The sequence below is a fragment of the Centruroides vittatus genome, unplaced genomic scaffold (assembly GCF_030686945.1).
Source record: "Centruroides vittatus isolate TY-2023 unplaced genomic scaffold, ASM3068694v2 contig_15, whole genome shotgun sequence".
In the NCBI taxonomy this organism is placed as follows: Eukaryota; Metazoa; Arthropoda; class Arachnida; order Scorpiones; family Buthidae; genus Centruroides; species Centruroides vittatus.
The window spans coordinates 663,722-685,634 of NW_027120927.1; the positions used below are offsets into that span (position 1 = coordinate 663,722).

At 34.2% G+C, this 21,913-nt stretch overlaps 1 protein-coding gene across 3 annotated transcripts in view; it reads right to left on the reverse strand.

The window, feature by feature from the left end:
- Positions 1–21,913, reverse strand: part of TRAM (translocating chain-associated membrane protein 1) — a 36,787-nt gene that overhangs the window by 10,117 nt on the left and 4,757 nt on the right. For all 3 annotated transcript variants that reach the window (XR_010879667.1, XR_010879668.1, XM_067262532.1), the window contains exons 2-7: positions 19,215–19,269; positions 17,891–18,009; positions 17,697–17,813; positions 17,570–17,628; positions 17,417–17,501; positions 13,680–13,750 (exon numbers count right to left, since the gene is read on the reverse strand). Coding sequence is in view for 1 of the 3 variants with exons in the window: in XM_067262532.1 (XP_067118633.1) it covers positions 13,680–13,750; positions 17,417–17,501; positions 17,570–17,628; positions 17,697–17,813; positions 17,891–18,009; positions 19,215–19,269 (506 nt within the window). In the remaining 2 variants the exon portion in view is untranslated. The remainder of the gene's footprint in view (positions 1–13,679; positions 13,751–17,416; positions 17,502–17,569; positions 17,629–17,696; positions 17,814–17,890; positions 18,010–19,214; positions 19,270–21,913) is intronic.

Consider the following 21,913-nt stretch of genomic DNA (forward strand, 5'->3'; position numbering starts at 1 on the left):
TGTGTCATCGTCACAATGCCAGATTGCAATTTCTAATCGTATTTTTAATTTATTTAATTTAAAACATGCTCTCCACCTCAAATTGTAGTGTCTTGCTCCTGTACACCATACTTTTCCTTTAACAATAGAGTTATGCTTTCAGAGGAAGTTTTGAATTGAAATAATGACTTCTGGTTTGCATTGGAAGTTCATATATAGTTAATTTGGGCTTCCTGCCCCTAGGATTTCCATATCTGGTCTCATCTTTCATCTAACTCTGTTCTCAAGATTAAGGAAAGACAGATAGACAACAGTGGGAATTTATAGGTCTATAATTTTTTTCAAATTGCATCCCAATAACCAGTAAAATTGTCATTAAGACTGACCCTACTGGAGATACACACAACCTTTTATATCCCCAACCCCTTGACCTTTAATCCCCAAAATTTAATAGCACAAATCCCTAATACACAAACCTCCCTGAAAAATTTCAGAAGTTATTAAGCTTCAAAGAGGGTAAACAAAATCATGCCTCCCATACAAACATCCATACATACAGAAAAAAACCCCAGAATTTTTTTTTGCATTTCTCAATGTTTCAAGGTCCCAAGTCCAAAAATGTAAAAATCTTGGGAGTGGTCATCTTTTGACTGATCGCCGTACTTTCCCTGCTACATGCAATAGCCTACTGACGGCTCAAAGTCAACAGTAGGTGTAGGTTGTGCTGTGGTGGTGTATAACAAGTACGACAGGTCCATCTTCCAAGCTAATTACAAGCTCAAAGAACATTGCTCAATTAACCAGGCAGAGAGCCTGGCCATTCCCAGGGCTCTCTTTTACATAAAAGACAACCCAAGACTTCACAATAAGACAATCAATATATTCAGTGATGGCAAAACAGCACTTGCTCAATTCAAATGGTTACAAACAAAACTGTCTATTGTTCAAGAAACCATCAATCTTCTGGAAACACTCCAAAGAAGAGGAGTGACAATTTACTTTAACTGGGTTAAAGGACATTCGGGAATTAGCGGAAATGAGCGGGCAGACTTGTTGGCGAAAAGGGCTGCGAGATTGGACGTGCCCATCTCACTAAGCACTCTTCCAACAAGCCTTATTAAGACCAAGTTAAACAACATCATAATACAACTGTGGCAACGCCGGTGGGAATTAGGGAATACGGGCCGACACGCCTTTGAGTTTCTACGGTGTGTTATGGACAGACAAACTAAGGTCTTCTACCAGCCAAACTTTGCCACCTCACAATTCATAACGGACCATGGAAACTTTCGAGCATACCCGAAACGGTTTCTAAATAAAGAGGATGCAAAATGTCTCTGCTTCATGGATGAGGACCAAGATGCAAAGTACATAATTTTCTTGTGTCCAAAATATAAAGTAGAAAGAAGGCTTCTGGCAGGCACCCTGGCTGACATTGTCTTTCGTTAGCCTGGCCAGATGAAAGGTTTCCTTACCAATCATAGGACTCTCCAGGCTTTCGAAAGCTTCATCAGGGCACCTGAAGTCCACCAGATAACTGAATCTCCTGATATCAATCAACTCAGGCTTGTATTCTGTGAAAGTTTGCTCTGGGACTGTGTGTGTCTGGCTGCCCCTAATATTGTCTGCGCCTCACGGCGTTGCGAGGTAAGCTTGTCAATGGGCATAAATTGTGGTACTGTTTTTTGCTCTCTGTTTTAAGGTGGTCAGTGTCTTAACCACCCTTGTGTCGCGCACCACTGGTCACGAAGGATCCGTGTCATCATCCCCGGTCCCTTCACGGGAGAATTTGTTGCTTGCATTTACGTACCCTCCAAGGCCATGGAGCCATGGAGGTTCTCTCCTCCTTGATATGAGATGTACAATACATACACGTTTGTTTATGTGCAGATCCTCTGGCAAAATAGCCGTTAAGAGCCAGTTCGCCCAGTTTCAGACTGTTTTTTGTACATACGGTTGTATGTACAAAAAACAGTCTGAAACAGTTCCCTCCCAAAGCATGGACGATTTGTCTGTCTTTCCCCCAATCAGGTTGTACATTCGCATGTATATGTTTACTGAGCTCTAAGGAAAGTCAGCCGTAAAGGGGCTCTTACTGCCTCAAAACGAAGGCAGTTATTCTGTATACCACTGTATTTTGGCGATTTGTACTTTTCTGTGTTTAATAAATGACACTCGGCAAGCACTCCGAGAGGTCATACTTCACACTTTCCTATCTACCTTTCTATTCTCTTCTTACTTCTAGTATAACTCTTGATCTTTCCTTTTCCAAGGCTGTACCTTTTGGTGGAGGCCTTCTAATCCTTTAGTAAATGTAAATGTAAATATATGCAATAGCCAGGAAAGTAAAAATACTCGCAGTAAAAAAAATCCGCACATACACTCTACTCACTCAAGAAATAAGAGAAATGCAGAAGAAGGATAAGGTATTTTTTTGTACCTGTTGTCTTCTTGTCTACTGGTGTTATACCACATACAATACAAAAAAAAGTCTAAACGTTAAACCAGTGTTTTTCAACCTTTTTCATTAAGTGGCACCCCTAATTGAAAAATAAAAAATCACGGCACCCTTGACCGGCGGCGGATCTATAATCTGAATAAGGGGGGCTAATGGGGAGGCAGATTAATTTTTTGCGAAAACAAATATTATGCACAACGCTGGGGTGGGTCTGGAAAGGGGACTCCCTCCCCGGGAAAACATTTTAAAAATTGACAGTTTGAAGTAGCATTTTAATGCAAAAATAGCATTTCTACGTGTTCAAAAACAAAATTTAAGTCCATTGAATTTTGTCGAAATACTGACAACGAGTTATCTCGAACTATACTTAAGTAAATTTCGAAGAAAATGCCTAAAGGTCCTATACTTTGCGACACCCCAATCGTGGCGCCGTGGCACCCCGGTTGAAAAACACTGCGTTAAACCTTAATGAAAACATATATATGGCACTACAGAAAGCTGCAATATTGAATACATCACATTGTTAGGAAATTTTTAGATGCTTACACATATACCAATAACACAGAAACTTAATGTAACATTTTTTGGGTAGCTATGTCTTGACTTTAGTCTGGTATAGCACTCAGCACCAAGATCAACTGAGCATGACATTCATAACATAATAATAATAAATTTGTTGAATTATGAGAAATTTTTTACTAAAACAAAACATTTAAGTTTAAATTGAAATATTGTATATTTTGCCATCTGTTATAAGATTCTATTAAAAATTAATTTTTATATTATTATAGAAATAAAATGCTTATCTTTAGACACTAGGGGTTAACTTTTTCCTTTTGAAATTGTAAATGCAAATAACAAAATTTTCATTAAGTCTGACCATGCTCAAGATATGATACAAGACTCACCCCTCTATCTCCTTGCCCATTGATATTTAACCATCAAAAGTTATGAGCATCAATGACCCATATATAGAAAGAAACAAGTCAAGTTTCAAAATGTTTAGTTAATCAGGTCCCAAGACATAAGACAAAATAGATATCAACACACAAAATTTTGTGGGATTTGTTTTTTACATTTCTGGGTTCCTGGAGTATCAGAATATCAAGAAATTCAAAAACCCAATAGCAACCTATTACCATGTTTTCTATGCTATATTCTATAGCAGCTGGAAAAGTGAAAGATTAAGAGCAATACATTATCTTACTGAAAAAGGGAAAGAAATTCATGAGTGACAAGACCACATCACAAGAGAGTATCAGGAATTATTTATTATTGCATTATACTTGCTACTTTAATTCTTAGTATTTTGTCACGCTCCAGTGCAGTCCGTATACATACTGTGCAGTATTACTAGTGTAGGTGCATTGCTATTGCATGAGTGGATGAAATTCAACTTTCCTACTTTTCTTCTAAACTATGAGCAGTCTATACCCAGTAGATGCCACCTAACAACAGCATTTAACGAGTCTGAGCTGAACTGCACTCTGATGACGTTTAAGTGGAGTGATTTGACAGAAACTACCATGTTTAGCAAGAGCTAGCAATTGTCCTAATTACTAGATCAAATCAAAACTTCTATAAATTTTTAACTTTTAAAAAAATATGAAGCTTGGATGTAATCCAAAATTTCATTCGTGATTCTTGTTCGATCGAGACTGGCTACAAGTACAATTTTTTCTGAATCATTTGTATTAAGATGCTAAACTTTATATACAAATTTTTAAAATTTTAATATAAGCCCTAAACTTTTTTGAAAATCTCATAAATGTATTTAGTGAATAAAATGTTTTTGTCAAGGGAAGAAAATATCAATAGAACCAAATTCTTCATCAAAGAAAATAAGAGTTAGTTAGGGTTTTTTGTGCAAGAGCCATGTAGGCTAAGCTGCACCATGTCTAAAAGTGAAAATTTTTAATGAATACAGTAGAGAGTAGTTTATCCGATTCAATTGGAGACTGGGGTTGTTCGGATAACCGATTATGTACGAAAAAATATTTTAACCTATTCGACGTTGAAATTTTTCTCTGTTGCGTGTCACTTCGTGTCGAATTTTCATCGATTTTAAGCCTAACGAAAATTTTTATAATAATAATCGAGGCTATTGTATCGTTAAAAATCATTTCTTTATTTTGTACAAACAAAATAAATATATTAAAAAATATAAAAACATAAAAATTATACTTTAGAAGTAAATCTAGTATCAAAAAAGTTCGATTCGGCACAACACAGTCCGATTGAAAAGCATTTGAATAACCGGGGTTCGGATAAACGACTCTCTACTGTATATAATATATATTAACAACAACACCCAGTACAAATAAAAAAAACAAGGTATATAAAAATAACTAAATAAATAATCAAATCTATTTATACAAGGTATATATTAGTGACTTTCAGAAAGTCCAGTAACTTAATGAGATGGCCTCTGGCCCAGAATCTCTGTCAGACATCCATTTCCAAAACACTGTCTATGCCTCCTCTCGAAAGTAATGCAATTGCACAGTATGTGTTTAACACTTATAGTACAGTTACAATACTGGCATACTGGCTGATCACCACCCTTTGAAAGGTATTGTTGAATCGGCCGAGTATGTCCAATCCTCAGACAGGTAAGGATTACTTCCGATCTCCTATCGTATGCTTCGTTATATGTCCAATTTTCTATCGAAGGTTTGATCTTGTGTAGTTTATTCTGGATTTGTGCATTCCAAATGTTTTGCCATCTCTCTGCTAGTCGTTAAGAAACGACTAGCTTCAAGTTGCCTTCTTCAATAAACATTTTATGCTGTGAAAGACTTGCTGCCTTTGCAGCTGCATCAGCTTGTTCATTCCCTCTTATACCCATATGGCCTGGAACCCAACAAAATTTTAGAAAAATTACTCGTAAAAAGATGACAAATTAGTTTCCGAATTTTAATCACTATGGAGTGAGAACTAGGTTCATACGAGATCAAAGCCCAATGGACACTAACGGAGTCAGTGTAAATCATGCAGCAACGACGACCTTTGCTGATTACATATTTTAAAGCTAGGTAGATAGCCTGCAGTTCTGTAGTAAAAATAGAATTTGATGCTATTTGTTCTGCCATGATTTCATCCTTGCAGACAAAGGCTTATCCAACGTAGTTATCCGATTTAGATCCATCTGTGTAAATAGGAATTAAATTCCTGTCACAGTGTTCAATTTCTGCAAACTGCTGTCTGTACATGTAATCTGAAGTAGATTCCTTAGGAAACTGCTTTAAGCTAAAGTCTACTTCTATAACAGGAGTTGACCAAGGTGATATACTATCAACCTTGGCCTGTGAAATGTTGTTTGTGTCCAGGTCAATTGTGTTGCTTACATTCTCCATTCTTATGTTGAATGTAGGGACACTACTTGGACAAGCTGCAAATAATCTTTTCAGCTGAGTATCTGATACTGTACTATCAACTGAGGGTTTAGTCTGAGATTTCTGTTTAATATATAATATAATAAGAGAGAGAACTGTTCTTTTCTAAAGGATAGTGGTGGCTCATAAGCATCCACATACAAACTTTGAACAAGAGAAGTTCACAAAGCACTAGTGCACAAGCGCAATGCTTGATGGAGGATTGGATCCAGCATCCAAAGAGTAGATTCTCGTGCAGAACCGTACACAATTGCATCCATAATCCAGCTTAGAGCAAACAAGAGCTTTATATCCTAAGCATAGAACATTTGTCTGCTCCCCAGGATGAGCAGCATAGTACCTTTAAAAAATTTAGAGACTTTAGACATCTACTCTTCAAACTGCAAAAGTGTGGCAAAAAGGTCAATGTTTGGCCAAACACAACACCCAAAAACTTAGATTCATTGACCATTGGGGTTTTAACCCCATTTAGGTGAATTTCAGATTCAGGTGTAAACCATGCCTTCGGCAAAAGTGGATGCACTAGGTCTTCTCTGTGTTAAAACTAAAACCATTGGTCTTGGACCAACCATGTATACGATTTAGGGAGGTTTGCAGTTGTCTCTCGATAAAACTCATGTTACTAGACTGGCAGGAGATCTGAAAGTCGTCCACATGCAGATTATGTTTGACACTAAGAGGGAGACAGTTAGCTATGCTGTTAATTTTAATTAGGAACAGAGTTACACTCAAAATAGAACCTTGAGGAACACCTTCTTGAGTGAAACGCCTAGATAAAGTGATGCCCATCCTAACTTGAAATCTTCGATTCTGTAGGAAGTTTTTTTATAAAGATTGGCAAATTACCCTGCAATCCGAATTGGTGCAGATCACAGAGTATCCCGTATTGCCAGCAACGATCGTAAGCCTTCTCTATATCAAAAAACACAGACACTAAGTGCTGCTGTCTAACAAATGCTTCGTGTATAGATGTTTCAAGGTTTACTAAATTGCACATGGTACTTCTGTTCCTATGAAATCTGCTCTGATATGATGAAAAGTAATACTTTTCCTCTAAGAGAATCATTAGACATCTGTTTACCGTTCTCTCAAAAAGTTTACATAGACAACTCGTCAGAGAGATTCTTGTGCTCTTTACCTGGCTTGGGAATGGGAATAATAATCAATAGCCTCCAAGAGTCAGGAAAAGTATGTTCTGTCCATATTCTGTTAAACAGATTCAAACGATTACCAAGGAAATTTTTTGACAGATTTTTAATCTGGCACTTATGAAACCATGACAGTAACTGTTTTGCAACTTGAATATTGTTGCCAAAAGATTTTTAATCATGCTGTAGTGATTTTATCTGGGCCTACAGTAGTATTTCCCGAGCAACAGATCGCTCTATGTAGTTCTATCCTGGTGAATGGCACATTGTATTCCTCATTAGATAAGGAATGAAAGTTTAAATGTTGCTTTTTCACACACTTAGATTGTTCCACACATTTTAAATAATTTTTGAACATGTTGTTCCATACATTCCATAGGTTTTAAAAATAATTTGTAAATATTGTTCTTTGCATTCAAAGTTCAAATCTTACTGGTTTACAAACCTGAGGAAGAGCAGAGTATGGTTGAAAACGTTAGTTTTCTATTAAAGTGTTATTAATGAACTTTTAAGGTTCTCGAGTGTAAAGTGTGCATTCCAGTAATTGTGTAAGAAGATGTTTTAATGTGTTGCTTTTTTGCTTGTGCTTTATAAATTTGAAAATTTTTTGAATGCATTATATTGATGGATGAAGAGGAAAATGTTTTGCCCAACAAATAAGCAATACTTTGTATATCGCTGATTATTGTGCCATTATTTTCCAGCATGGACAAAGAGTGAGAGGCATACTTCCCATTAATTTTATGGATTTTGTCCCAGAATGCTTTTGAGCTACTGAAAGATGTTATGCTAGAAACATACTGTAAGGAACAGAGTCCAAGCGTTATTTTTATTTTATTATATTTTGTTTCGGGCTTATGTTTAGTTAGGACGAAGGTTCCCCACCACTCTCTTAGTAACCAAAAAAGAAGATAACAAACCAACTCACAAAAGAACAAGCGCCGTAGGAAAAATCACGCGTACTTGTTCTGCCCAGCAGAAATGAACAGTCTGCAGAAAAAAATGAAGGGGGGAATCCCCACACTCACTAGAAAAAGAAATACTTACTAAACCATCATAAAACATCCCAGAAAATTTTGCTAAATGCTTTGTAAACGGTTTATAAGATTTTGTCGGAGAATTGAAGCTACCAGAAAGAAATCTGATGTTAGACAATTAAGTACGTAAATAAGGGGAGTAATCTAGCCGAATTGTGACGTCACCTCACAACATAAAACCGGCTCGCTAACCGAAGACGAACGAGGTGATTCCTGATCGAGGTGTACTACTGAGTGAAAAATTCGAGACAAAGTCCAGATTGAAAGTTAGGCGATCCAAGGAGTTTAAAGAGGAATTCGATTTGACGATAGCAAAAGGATTGAGGAAACAGGTTCCTAGTATAGTGAGGTGACGGATAGGTGGTTAGTTCGTAAGAGATTTTGTTCGTAGTTCTTAAGTATTTGATTTGTCCAATTTTCAAAAGGGAATTAAGATTAAGTTAAGCTAAGTGGCTGAGTTTTATTGTCGGGTTGACTTGTTGATTTTCGTTAATAAAATTTTCTTTTGGATTATAGACATTTGTACATAGTTAAATTCGATTTACTAATTAAATATATTTAAAACTTTTTTCTCTGACTTGATATTTGTCGTTATTCTTACTAATTTTTTCAGTGCACGCGTAAAAGCCCAGGCCTGGCAAACTAATCTCGAATCCACGTAAAGTACCCGTTAGGTTAACGGAAGTTTTACCGGCCGCAGTTAGTGTCGGTTTCCTGAGATACTAAAAATAGTACTTTACAATACTTCCTCCAAGGATCCCTTTGGCTTTGCCTCCTTATTCTTCTGGCATTTGCCTTTGCTTTTTGAAAAGCAATCAAATTGCTAGCAGTAGGGTATCTTCTGAAAATCCCCCATGCTTTCTTTTGTTCTTTAAAAATGCTGCCTCACAATTCTGATTCCACCATAGTTTTGGATATCTGGTTGATGTTTTTCCCATTGTTTTTTCAGCTGCCTGAGTAATACTAGAAGTGACAGCTTCAACTGCACCATTGATATCGGCAATATTGAACATTTCCTCAGAGATGTTGGTGATAGAGGAGAATTTAGGCCTATCAGGTGTCTTCAGTTTCCAGCGTGGTTGACAGGCTATTCCACAGCTTTCTCTGCCTTGATATTTTAGAAATATTGGGAAGTGGTCACTAGAGAGTGAATTAGATCCAACCTCCCATGTAAATATTAAAAACAGATTTGGACTTGCTAACAATAACTCAATGGCAGTGAATGTTCTTGTTGGGGCATGGAAGTATGTCACTTCTCTAGTATCGAATAGATACAGTTGGTGATTGCCTACTAGTCACTCAATAGCTCTGCCTCGACAATTGATGTCGGGACTGCCCCACATTGGATTGTGGCCATTGAAATCACTGAGTAAAAGGAATGGAGTTGGCAGCTGTTTGACCAAGTTATCTAATTCATCCTCATTGGCTCTGACATCTGGTGGCAACTACATAGAACAAACTGTGATAGCTACTCCCAATAGAAATTCTAATTGCCACAGCTTGCAAATAACTGGTTATTTGTACCAGTACAAATGGGATGCAATTTGAAATCAGTATAGCCACACCTCCACTGGGATGGTTGTGGCTATCATCATCCTTGTGGTAGAGATCAAATCCCCTTAAAGAAATTCTTTCTCCAGGTTTCAGATGGATTTTGTGGAGTGCCATACAAAGGGATGAGATAGATGATGTCAAGTGCTTAATGTCAGAAAAGTTGTTGAGAAAACCACAACAGTTCCATTGGATTATTTTATAATCCATTTGTTTGAGGCAGCATTCTTTGCAAAGGTATCCCTCTTTAATTTCACTGGTGGTTTTTCTTTTGGAGATGAGATTGGTTGTGTCACCTCGTTATTAGTCTCTTTGTCAGAGAAGTCAGAGAACTTACTCATAGACTGAGTCTCTGATTTTTAGATGATTTAAAGAGGGATGCTTTCACTCTTTGTTAAGTGGGTTTTTATTGGCCTTTTTAGAACCCACATTTCTGTTGTTACCCCTGTTTTAGGTAGGGGTGGTTTTGTCTTTTTACTCTCCTTTTCTGCTGTTTGCATAAATAGTATCAGCAAACTTTTTGTATGGCAAGTGAGATTCATTTGGTGAGAAATATCTGTTTGAACCCCACGTCTTAGTGGATTTCAAAATAGCAGCAAATGACTTCTGTTTCACTGGTGCACCTAAAGTGACTATGTGATGTGCTTTTGGGGAGGGTATATTATCCACAGTTTTCACCTGCTGAATCTCTCTCTCCCTCCCATGTAGGGCATTTCTGTGAGTAGGCAGAATGAGCATCTTTGCAGTTTATGCAGCATGGAGTACCTGTACATTCAGTACTCTCATGATCTTCAGCAAGATATTTATGAATGTTCAAACTACTGGCATTTAAAGCAATGCAACGGATTTGGAACATATGGGTGAACTGGACAGCGCAGATATCCTGCCATAATAAAAGATGGCAACGTCGATTTGTTAAATGTCAAAATTAGGTGTTTAGTTGGTATCAACTTGCCATCTCAATGAATGGAGATATGTCGGACAGCAACAACACCTTGATCTGAAAGGCCGATCTGAATATCTGATTTATCTTCAGACATCAGATCGATCACAGATATCACACCACATGATGAGTTTAAACTTCCATGTCTCCGAGGGTCTTTATTGCCAAAAGTTTTGCTGACTGTTGAGATGAGGCTGTTTCTAGAAGCAGATCTCCTGATCTCAATTTTTGTATTTTTTTCAGCGTCCAACTGTAGATTCAAACAATTTCTGAATTGGAAAAGGAGAACGTTTTGACAGAGGTGTTTCTCCAGTAGCATGAACTATCAAGTAGGCTGGCTGACTGGATTGTCTGGATTTTTTGTTTTTTAGGATCCATGATTATGTAATAATAATTCAGCTCCCAGTGACTCCACCCACCTAGGGGCCCAACTAGGAAATGCTATCACATGGGAGTCTCCTAGACAGTCACACCAGAGTTTCCCAGGAATTATACCCTCACACTGCAGTCAAGTAGAGCACATTTTGTCTGATATGACAAAACTGTCAAGCAGGGATGTGTCCGCCCAGTCTGCATCAATCGGTTGACTCCAGGCCGAGGTCAAGAATGACTCAGTGACCAGCCAATTGACTCAAACGGAGCCTGATTTGAGCCTCCCGTTTATCCGAAGCAGAGGCCTAAGCAGTGTGTTGGGGACGTTACGTTGCTCCTCGACTATCAGGATTTCCTTTCTGGCATATGGGCCACCATGCATGGCAAACACATGGGTGGGCATTCAGATACCAAGGATGGTAAAGAAGAGTTATTAAACCATCTCTAGGAGGTCCCTCACCACAGTCAAGAACCCACATTGAGGAAAAATAAAATAAGAAAATAAAGAGAAAGCTACTTCGAATTATTTTGTTTTATTTCTCCATTCTCAACTGTTTTGATTAAAATGCAGATCAAATTCTAAAATAATGTTTTACATACTTAAAAATATTTCTAAATAAATCATACTCTAGTTCAGTACTATTCAGTCGGCAGCAAATACCAGAAAAATGATGCATGCAGGGATGCCCATAAATTGGGGTACATGTCCCTTTCCAGCAAAGTTAACTCTTTTCCTAATCCCCGGGGTCCCCAATTCCATTATCGACAAACAGAAAATTCATGACTTCTAGCCAATGCTGCAAATAGTCATAAAAAAAAAACTAAAGATATTTGTCCATTGTCTCATTTAACTGTTTTTATGTAGTTATTTGTTTGTTGTATGTTGACCAAATCACATTCAATGTTTTCAAACCTAAGTTAGTCCCGAGTGCAATTGGTCCCCGTGGGAACACTGATCCGATGTTGAATCATAAACTTTGAAGCTTCTTGCATAATATAGAATGTCTCCTCTTTTGTTTTTAATTTGAATCCCCTTTTTTATACTCTGCAGCTGCCACTGAATGTCCAAGATGTATGCTGCTACTTTAAATATTATCCCATGCCAATATTACCCTCTTCCTATTAAACTTTTTTCATAACTTATAACCAAACACTTTCCTTCTTTGTGCCATTATCTTATTCAAATATTCATATGAGCACAAATATAAGGCAACACAATTCAAATTTCAAGTGTACTGAAAAATAATGCTGAAGACTCAATAATTCTGACAGTTTGAGAAATTCTGCTTGATACAGATGTACTGTACTTTCTAATAAAATCAGGTCTTTTGAAATGAACTATTCTAAACGAAAGTGTATAATTTTAATGTTTATAATTTTATATACCATATTTACTCATGTATAAAACAATCCTGCATATAGGACGAGGTGTGACTTTAAAGATCAGAATAAAGGAAATTAAATTTATTAATACAATTCTAATTTTATTTTGTTTAATCACAAATAAATTATCATCAAATGTGTGTATTAAGGCAAACAACCATGTTTGCCTTAATATGTGATGAATGGAAAACAAAACCAAAACATTATAATGCACATGACCAGAAGAAGTTTATTTTTAATGATTCAGAATGTGCTAATATTCATTAAAAATAACAAATTAACCATTATCAGACAAATATGAAATAACTACATTTATAATCATTGCTAAGTGACCAGTATTTCATTAATGATTTTATAAATAACAAGGAACTATTTTCTGCAGATGAATAATTTGCAATGCAATTTCTAATTGATGGACATAGGTTTAAATCAATAAACAAAGGGAGATGTGTCTTAGTTTGTTTACAGTAAGTGCCAACTAACAATAAATAGATTGTAGACCAGTATTTGACGAGCCAGAAACAGCGATTGGCCATTCCTTTCCTCAAAGCTATTTTTGAACTGTCTCTTTGAAAGCGACATTCACCTTGACCACAATAGTACCCTGCTATAATGGCAGCATGAACTATACACGGTTCACAGAAATTATTGCAAGAACACAAAGAATCTTTCGCTTGCACACACAGGATGACCTAGGTTTTTCAAGCAGTGAAAAACGAATGAAAACCTTGTCTTATATATGAGTACATACGATATACCTTGTATATATATATGCAGAATGCGTAATGAATATGCACTACACTTTTAACATTGGATAGGGTCAGAGAGACACTGATATTTCCAACCCAATTAACAGCTGATAAGCCATTATCAGGCAAAGACTCATCAATCTTTGCCTGATAATGGCCTATCAGCTAGAAAACATTAGCATCTCTCCAACCTTACTGTTATTGTTTACTTCATTACATTGTGATTAGTTCAATTTTAACAGCACGTGTTAACATTTTAAAAGCTCAAAAACACATGGAAAGAGAGAGAACACTAGAAAAAGATATTGTTCTAAACAACACTAAGTCCGTATTAAAGAGGGAAAAAGTGGTAATGTGCTGGCTAGATATGTAACCATAAATGTTGCCCACTTACTGACAAAACAGATTACTACACCCAGCAGCTTGACTGTATATCAAACATAATCCCAAACAACTATCTATAGCCTCACTGTCATAGTTATTAAGTGTGACTGACAGGCTCAATAGCACTTAAAAACAATGCAATGGAAGTAAAATTTGATTAACTGATGTATTTAAAAAACATAATGAATAGAATTTTTTGTGTATGTATAATGTAAATATATTTAATTTTGATTTAAAACTATAATTTAGACCAAGATCCACATTACCATTTGGTACTTACTTAAAAATATAAGCAGAGCCTAAAAATACCAGATATAGAGTAGCATAGGTTATTCTGGATGGCATCTCGTCCTGAAATAAAAGTTTTTACATTAATAACCATTCAAAATTCAAAGTAGATTTTATAATTAATAATAATACTGTTTTTAAAATTAATAAATCAACGACTCAAACTTCATTGGAAATTGCCAATCTCTGATAATAATGTACATTCAAAATCATTAACATTCCTAAACATAAATTGATCCAATATACAAATTTATTTAAACAATAAAAGCTCATTATCTACTATAAATCCTTGAGTATTCTCAGGATACAAAAGAAGGATCAGTTAAATGCTACAAGTCTACACTCAAAAGAATGAGACTAAGTGAGTGAAAAAGATCAAAAGGCAGTGTTCTAGTGTAATGCCCACATTTATTATGTTTACAGATTCTTTTGTGTCAGTATTATTTAAAACTGTCTTTCAAACATGAAGTGATCATTACAAGACACTTTTTCACAAACTACAAATAAAATTCCATTACATTTGTTAAAGTGTCTTATAGTGTTCCATCTGTATACACAATTATCAGTTCTATTATGTAAAACAATTTCTGTTGTAGAGAAGTGTGCATAAATTATATAACCACCAAAATATAAAGCTCCGACTGAGATTTGTCTTCACTTTTTAGTAACACATCAAGTATTCTAACCCTTAAACTATCAGCATACACAGTACATCCACCACTTTGACTTTATCGATTCCCAACGAGCAGTCCTCCTCCACGCAAGCTTGGTGTCAGAAATTGAGACTACATTCCAGGAGCATTTCCAGCTATATACAGGTTGAAGAACAGTGTTCTGTGACAATGGAATCAACACTGCTGGATGTAAACATTAGAAGAATTAATGTTATGAATGAGATTTGAGTTGCATTAAAAATACATAAAATTTTGAAGGGAGTGAATAATATTTTGTTTATGTTTCTTCATTCTGAACAAAATCTTGGCAATAAGATTTATTAACAATGATTTATCCTTAAAGACATTAGTCTTAGAAAGCAAAATTCAATTTCCAAACAGATATGCTCCAAATTATACTCAATTTACAAATCTGAATATCTTGATATCGCAAACTTTTTAATTGCATCGATTAAATTAAAGTCTTTAGACACTCTGAACATTATAGAATATACAACTGTGTTCAATGCAGCAATAAAAGAAAACAATATAATAATATACAAAACTGGTTTTGATTTTCTTGCATTACCAAAAAAACTGTACTTATATAAAAGATTGTTGCAATTAGTATTTTAAGATTACTTTATCATCATAAACAACAATAATTTTAATGTCAAGATAACAATTTTAAGTTTCATCTTCAATAAAAATTTGTCTCCAAGTCTTCATTCTAAAATGTTTCATTCCTAGTCATTCACAAATGTACAAAGATTAAACTTCTCAGCATTTAACCTGCATTACTACATTCTTGCATTTATCTGGAAAGAACGGTTTAGATTGGAAATCAAATTTACAACTGCTGTAGGTTTGATTCCAGTTCCAATAACAATTTTTATTAAAAGAAAAGTGTAAATTATTAAAAGACACCTTTAACCCTTTCCCTGCCGTTTGCCACGCCCCCTTATTTTGTAAAACGGCCAAGGTCAAAATAGGTAAATCGGGCAATATTATTTTAAAAATTCACCAAAAATTAAATTATTATTTGATTCATATGAAAAAAATCACATATATTTATCAATATAGTTAGTTTTAAATACGACATTTTTCAATAAAGTTTGTTTGAAAAATTTATGAGAAAAAAAAATAATATATGATAATTGACATTCAAACTTGAAAATTTGTTACTTTTTGTCAAAATTAACATTGTCTGGTTATTGTTGATTTTTGTGAAACCGTGTTGTATTATTCTTCGAAGTATCAAACACAAATCCGTGTTAATAACAACCACTTGGCTTTTTTCCACCTTTATTTATTTGAAAATTTTAAATGTCGCAAAACCTAATCAACAGGGGAAAGCTCAGACTAAAACTTATACCCAAAGTTGGTCTACAAATTTGTCTTTTAAAAAAAAAAAAAAAAATTTTTCTGGATTCTGTCTCAACATAAACGAGCCAAAAGTGCTCGAACGACCTTTGAAAATGTACTGTGTATTAACCATCTACTAAGAAGTACAAGAGAACAACAAAATGTAAAAGAATTTTATAACTTTTATCCTCGAGTTTGTAATGTCCAAACTTACCGTGTACAAGTGCCATACTGGGGGAGGAACTGTTGACTGATGAGGGGCATAAGGCCCGAAACGTGTACCGTATCAACTAAATAAAGGTGGAAAAAAGCCAAGTGGTTGTTATTAACACGGATTTGTGTTTGATACTTCGATTGTCTGGTTACTTTATTCTTATTGTCACTGAGCCAGAATGACGTAGAATATTGTTCTGTACAATTTGATATTACATTTATGCACGTACGTTTATTCGTTGTGAAATTATCGCACATTATACCAAACATTTGTTTGAAATCTGAACTTTATTCTGCTTTCATTTAATATAATTAACTAATATACTTTATTCATTTCATATCAAACAAGACTATATATTTTTGTAATAAACATATGATTACCAATAGCAATAGATGTAACATTTGCTAATATTTTAGATTTAAAAAAAATTAAAAATTAAAAATTAAAAAAAATATATAAAATATCAGAACTGAAGGTCATAACTTAAATATTTACGATATATTAACATATTATAACTGAATAAACTTATTATAGCATAAATCAACTTATTATAGTGATATTATTGCATGAATATGCTGAAAATAAAATAAAAAATTATCAGAAAATAAAAAATTAAGAAAAAATAACCGATAATTAAAATTTTTTAAGTCGACAAAACACAACCTGGACAAAAATATGTAGAATGAACGATAAACAAGACGATGCCGTCAAGTGCTGACATCTGTTGTCGATAAATTTTATAAAAATCGATTGTTAACAGGGTAACGATCAATCGGTACCCTGGCCGTTTTGCTAAACGAATAGGGTAACGATAGATCGGTACCCTGGCCGGGAAAGGGTTAATATTAAATTATAAATTTAAAAAGAGGAAAGGTGCATACCTAGGATCTTACAAACTCTGAACTGCACCTGCCTTTACATCAATTTGTCAAATATTTGGTTTGGCTTAATGGAATGATTTGACTTTACTCTGGATTCATGCTAGAATAGAGGTTTTACAAGTTTCTTGGAATGTTTCAAATTTTCCATAACTTATTAACTATTGAGTATTGGATGTTTACATACAACAAAGTCATTCAGTTAGTGCAGGCTTGAAATTACTGGCCTACAGCCATGTTTTCATCTATATATTTTGTTCATATCTATTGAAGTTTTCAAAATTTAAGTAGAAAAACTGACTTTTTTGATATTTAGAAAGGTTCAGTACTACCATTTGCATCCATTAAATATGCAGCTAATTGGTAGGTCATCAAATAAGCAGTTGTTTCCTGAATAGCATATCTTCCATTAAATTAGCATAATGAGAAATTATCTAGTAAAATCTTCTATTCCAGCATGTTTATAGGAATGTCAACATCCTCAAGTGTTCAAGCCGAACCGAAAGCATAGAAGAGAACATCAAACACATTCAAATTTCCATAAATATATTGAATTTTAAGAGTTTACATTTGTTTCTTAGTAAATTCCAATTTCTTATAACAAAAAATACAAAATTACCTTTTTGATTTTTTGAAAATACAATTCTGGAAAACAATGCAGCCAATACGACAGTTGAATAATGAAGAAAAACTTGAACATGAAGCTACAAAATAATCACAAAAATTAATTTAACCTCGAAAACATTTAACCGAAAAATTACGTAAAACTCACGTCATCTCGGCGTGAGGATAATCTTCCCAGAGTTTTCCAATATTCAACAGGTAACCTTCCTGCAAGACAAAGATTTCATATGTATTACTGAATACTAAGATTTGTAAATGTAACACTACGGACTTACTCTCAGGATGATGTCTCCTCCCCAGACAACAGAAATCAGATAGAAAATCAAAAGTTGTCCCGATTCGTTAAATTTGCTGTGCTTCAGCTTGGAAAGATGTAGTTTCCGATTCAGTTTCTGAAAGACAAAGGAATTTCATTTCACTTTTCTCAGAATATTAATTCATCTCAAATGAAATGCAAAGTGATACTCACATCCAGAGCATACTCCTGAACGATGGCATGCATGACAATGGCAATCAAGAAGTAGAAAAATGTAACAAAGAAATCTTTCATTCCATACGTGTAGAGAATCACGTCGGTCGGTTCTAGAGCTGGAACAAAGAAAATTAAATTTACGAATAGTTATTATGATGAAAATTTCCCTTTAGTACTCACATTAATCAAAAACTATAAAAATTTAACAAAATTTAAATAAGAAAGCATATAAAAACTATATCTTGTCTGATTATTCCTTTAGTGGAATTTATTGCACACTTTGCAAAGCTGCAAATAGCAAATAATCAACTGAATGCTATAAATGTGGTAACTGTTGCTCAATTTAGTTCTTTATTTAAAGTATAAGAATGTGCTCAATCAAACTGGGTGTTTGCAACAGCATAGGTTTGCTATACTTCTATCCATTTTTACTATATGTGTTGGTAGGAAGTTCACAAGTCTCGCCGAGGAACGGCGAGGTATAGAAATCCACCTATCAAAATATAATAATGAACTATAGTCTCCTATCAAGGCACTACAGAAAGGTTTCAGTAGGAGATGCTCATAACAGAACCTCTCTAGTGAACTTTGAAAAAAATTTCCTTTGGATGAACTTTAAAATTGTTCTCTTTCTTTTTAGTCCCTTTGTACACCGGCAGGAAATAACAATTTCACGGCAGAATCAACCTTTATTTGAAGGCTTCTCCCTTGCTTCGACACGAAAAACGTTACAATTTATCCTCTGGCGGTGGCACAAACACTTACGAAAATTATACATTTAATATAAATTTATTGCCGGGACAATAAGTACAAACTTGAAAAAAAAAATTTTTCTATGGACAAACTTAAAAGTGTCCTCCTCCTTTTAATCCCTCTGTAGTGAATCTGTACAATTTGTGCTTCTCATTACAATTTCAGTTTTGAAATAAATTCAAGAATAGCCACCCACATTTGAGTTATTTAATAAAAAGTGACAACCATATTATTTCTATTAACCTCATACTTTTCTCCACCCTAAGAGAAACATCCACATCCTATAACTATGAAGATAACTATATTCTGTTAGTTGTCACTTCAAGAAAATTTTGCAAATAATTTTTCTTGTTTTTTGTAAGTATAAATATATCGGTCGATATTTTTTAGCATATGCCATAGATCCCGTCAATAAGATTACCTTTAAACCATTCACATTTAGGATAAACACGATCGAATATTTTATATTTTACATGCAAAGAGATATTTTACAAAGTTAATCATTTAAGATTTGCGACACAAACATTCCATACAAAAGAATATAATTAATAAAAGCGTGCGGTCTTACCTTCCGTGGTGTTGTGATGCATGGCAACGAACATCGATGCAAAGCGGGAAGTGGCCTGTCAATAATTGAAAATTAAATCAGTATTTGTATTTTGAATTTAAATTTAGTCATAATTCTACAAAATTTTTCTGGTGTATTCTTTATAAGATATAAACTTTTTAATGTTAATTCATTAAATAGCTTAATCAAATCAATTCAAAAAAAACCAACTTACAAATGAAACTTAAATTGAACAGCTTTGCAATACTATCGAAAGACTTTGAATGTGCACTGCAACAACAATCCGACCCGTACCATTTGATTTCTGATAGAAAAAGCCTATTTTCTGAGTAATTGATAATTTTCTTGCATTCAGATTTTACTTTCTAGTTTTATCTATACAGTATTTTTGCTTTTCAAATCATTCTAACACCAAACACAGATTTGTGCTTTAACATACGAAAACTTGTCTTTGTATATAACACCATAATTTCACATATAGGGCAGAAGAAAATACTTTTCTAAACTGAAAAAATTCCATAAGCATAATATTATGAGGATTTTGGCAAAACAGAACAGACATGCACATTTAGTTATAAAGGAGTTATTTACAACTCCTTTATAACTAAATCCCTAATATTTATTTATTTGTCCTATTTAAATTTGAGCCCAGAACATAAACCACAACTTTTTTACATTGATTTTCAGATTGGTATACCTTATTAATTGTACAATGGCTTCTCTATTAAACAAATCAGTAAGTGTGCAGATAAAATTTTAAAGTTTGTTGTTGATACACTCCTGGTGAGCCACATTAACTTCCAGATGTCTATGCTTCAAACAATCTATTAATTGTTATAAAAGTTTGTTGCAATTTTGACGAGGGGAAGCGATCTTACTTAGAAGAATTTAGTCACTTATAAAAATAGCTTTCGCTCGAACCTACTAACCGGAGTAAAAAATTGTTCTAATAATGCGAACGTTTTCGATGCCCCTTCTGGGCCCTTCTTTGGGCATTCCACTAAAAAGTGAAGAACCGGCTTACGACGGTTTTAGTAAGAAGGTAGTAAGAAGTTAAGAGAGTTAAATTTAGTCACATGATCATTCTTTGGGTCATTAATTAAAGAAATGATTTTTGTCAATTCCACAGACAGTAATTAGATGCTACATGAGCAGTTTGGCGTACAGAACCAGCCAGCAACTACTTTTTCAATGCAATATGTAAGAAAACTCAAATTGGCCACAAACCTACCAATAAACTAAAAGTAAAACTGCCGTCTTCTTCCGATAAAAATAATTTTTTGGGTCTGGCCGGATACGAAGCCCTCGGGGATGTATAGCGTTAACCTTCGGAATCACGTTTCCGAGATAATCGAGTTTCGACGTTTTAAAAAATCCTAAAATTGTATTAATAGGTGTGTGTTAATAGTTTTGCTTTCCATACATTGCTTATAGATGTGGCTGTCATCTCATTGTTTTGGGATTTTTCATTTTAGGATTTTTATCAAACATTCAAACACAATTTTCTCAGAAACATGATTCTGAGGGTTAGCACTATATGTCCCTGAGAGCTTCATATGTCAAGCCCTATTCCTAGTCAGCCAGTTTCTCCAATATGAGCCTGGCTGAACCAATTATGGACTTCAGGGGAAACTTTATCCACATGCTCTCTACAATGTTTTATAGTGATAGGAATAAAGGAAACGAGGTCATACATTATAAAAGTCAATTGGGTCTTGCTTCTAAATAGATTCGTGTACATTTCTCTTCCATCCGATTGCTCAAAATAGATTTTTGGAATAAAATTAAAATGAATAAATTATCAAAAAATCGTACTCTTGAGATTATATCAACAATATATATCAAATTAATATGATTAGATAAAATACATCTTCATTTTTTCCACAAACACTTTGCTTATTTCACACAAAAATTGATAATCCCAACTCGCTTTGGATTCGGAATTATGCCGACTGCGATAATTTCCTAAGGTAAAATTCAAACGCTTCTAAAATTACACGAGTTGACTGATGAGTATATAGATAACTTATCATCATCTTAAAATACTGATAAATGCAATACGAAATGAAATTCTGTAAATTAAAATTCATTTGATGCACAGTCAGCCTCCCAAAATGAAAAAAAAATAAATAAAAGTTGTTAGAGCATGAAAATGACTTCTCAAAATGCTTACACCAGTTACTGTACTTTGTCTTCGTGTACAAATTCACACTGAAATGACTTTACAAGTGCTACCCAAATCATGAAAATCAATTAGAATCCAAGACAAAGCAGAGTAGCTTGAAATCATGTTTGTATAGAATAAAAATTGGTATATCTATGCAGATCAAGTGAGTGCAAAAATAATGAATGAGAGGTGTGAACTAGCTTGTTTACAGCTTCTACTTTATATTTGTTATATTAAAACTGGTTTAAATAAACTAATTCTTACTAAATTTATTAATTATTTGTAAATATCCTATCAACGTATCAAATATTAACAGTATACATTCATTTGAACCACTAAAACCATTAAACTTTCTAATTGGTTTAGATAACATCTTCAAGGCTTAATTTATCACTTCTACAAAACTTATATGATTGTACATTAATAAAAGTCTCTGTAACAATGTTTCCAACTCCAATTTAACAGCAAATAAGTCTATCTTAATATAAAAAAGCCAACTGTTTATAAAGGTACATTCAGTTAGGAAATTTTG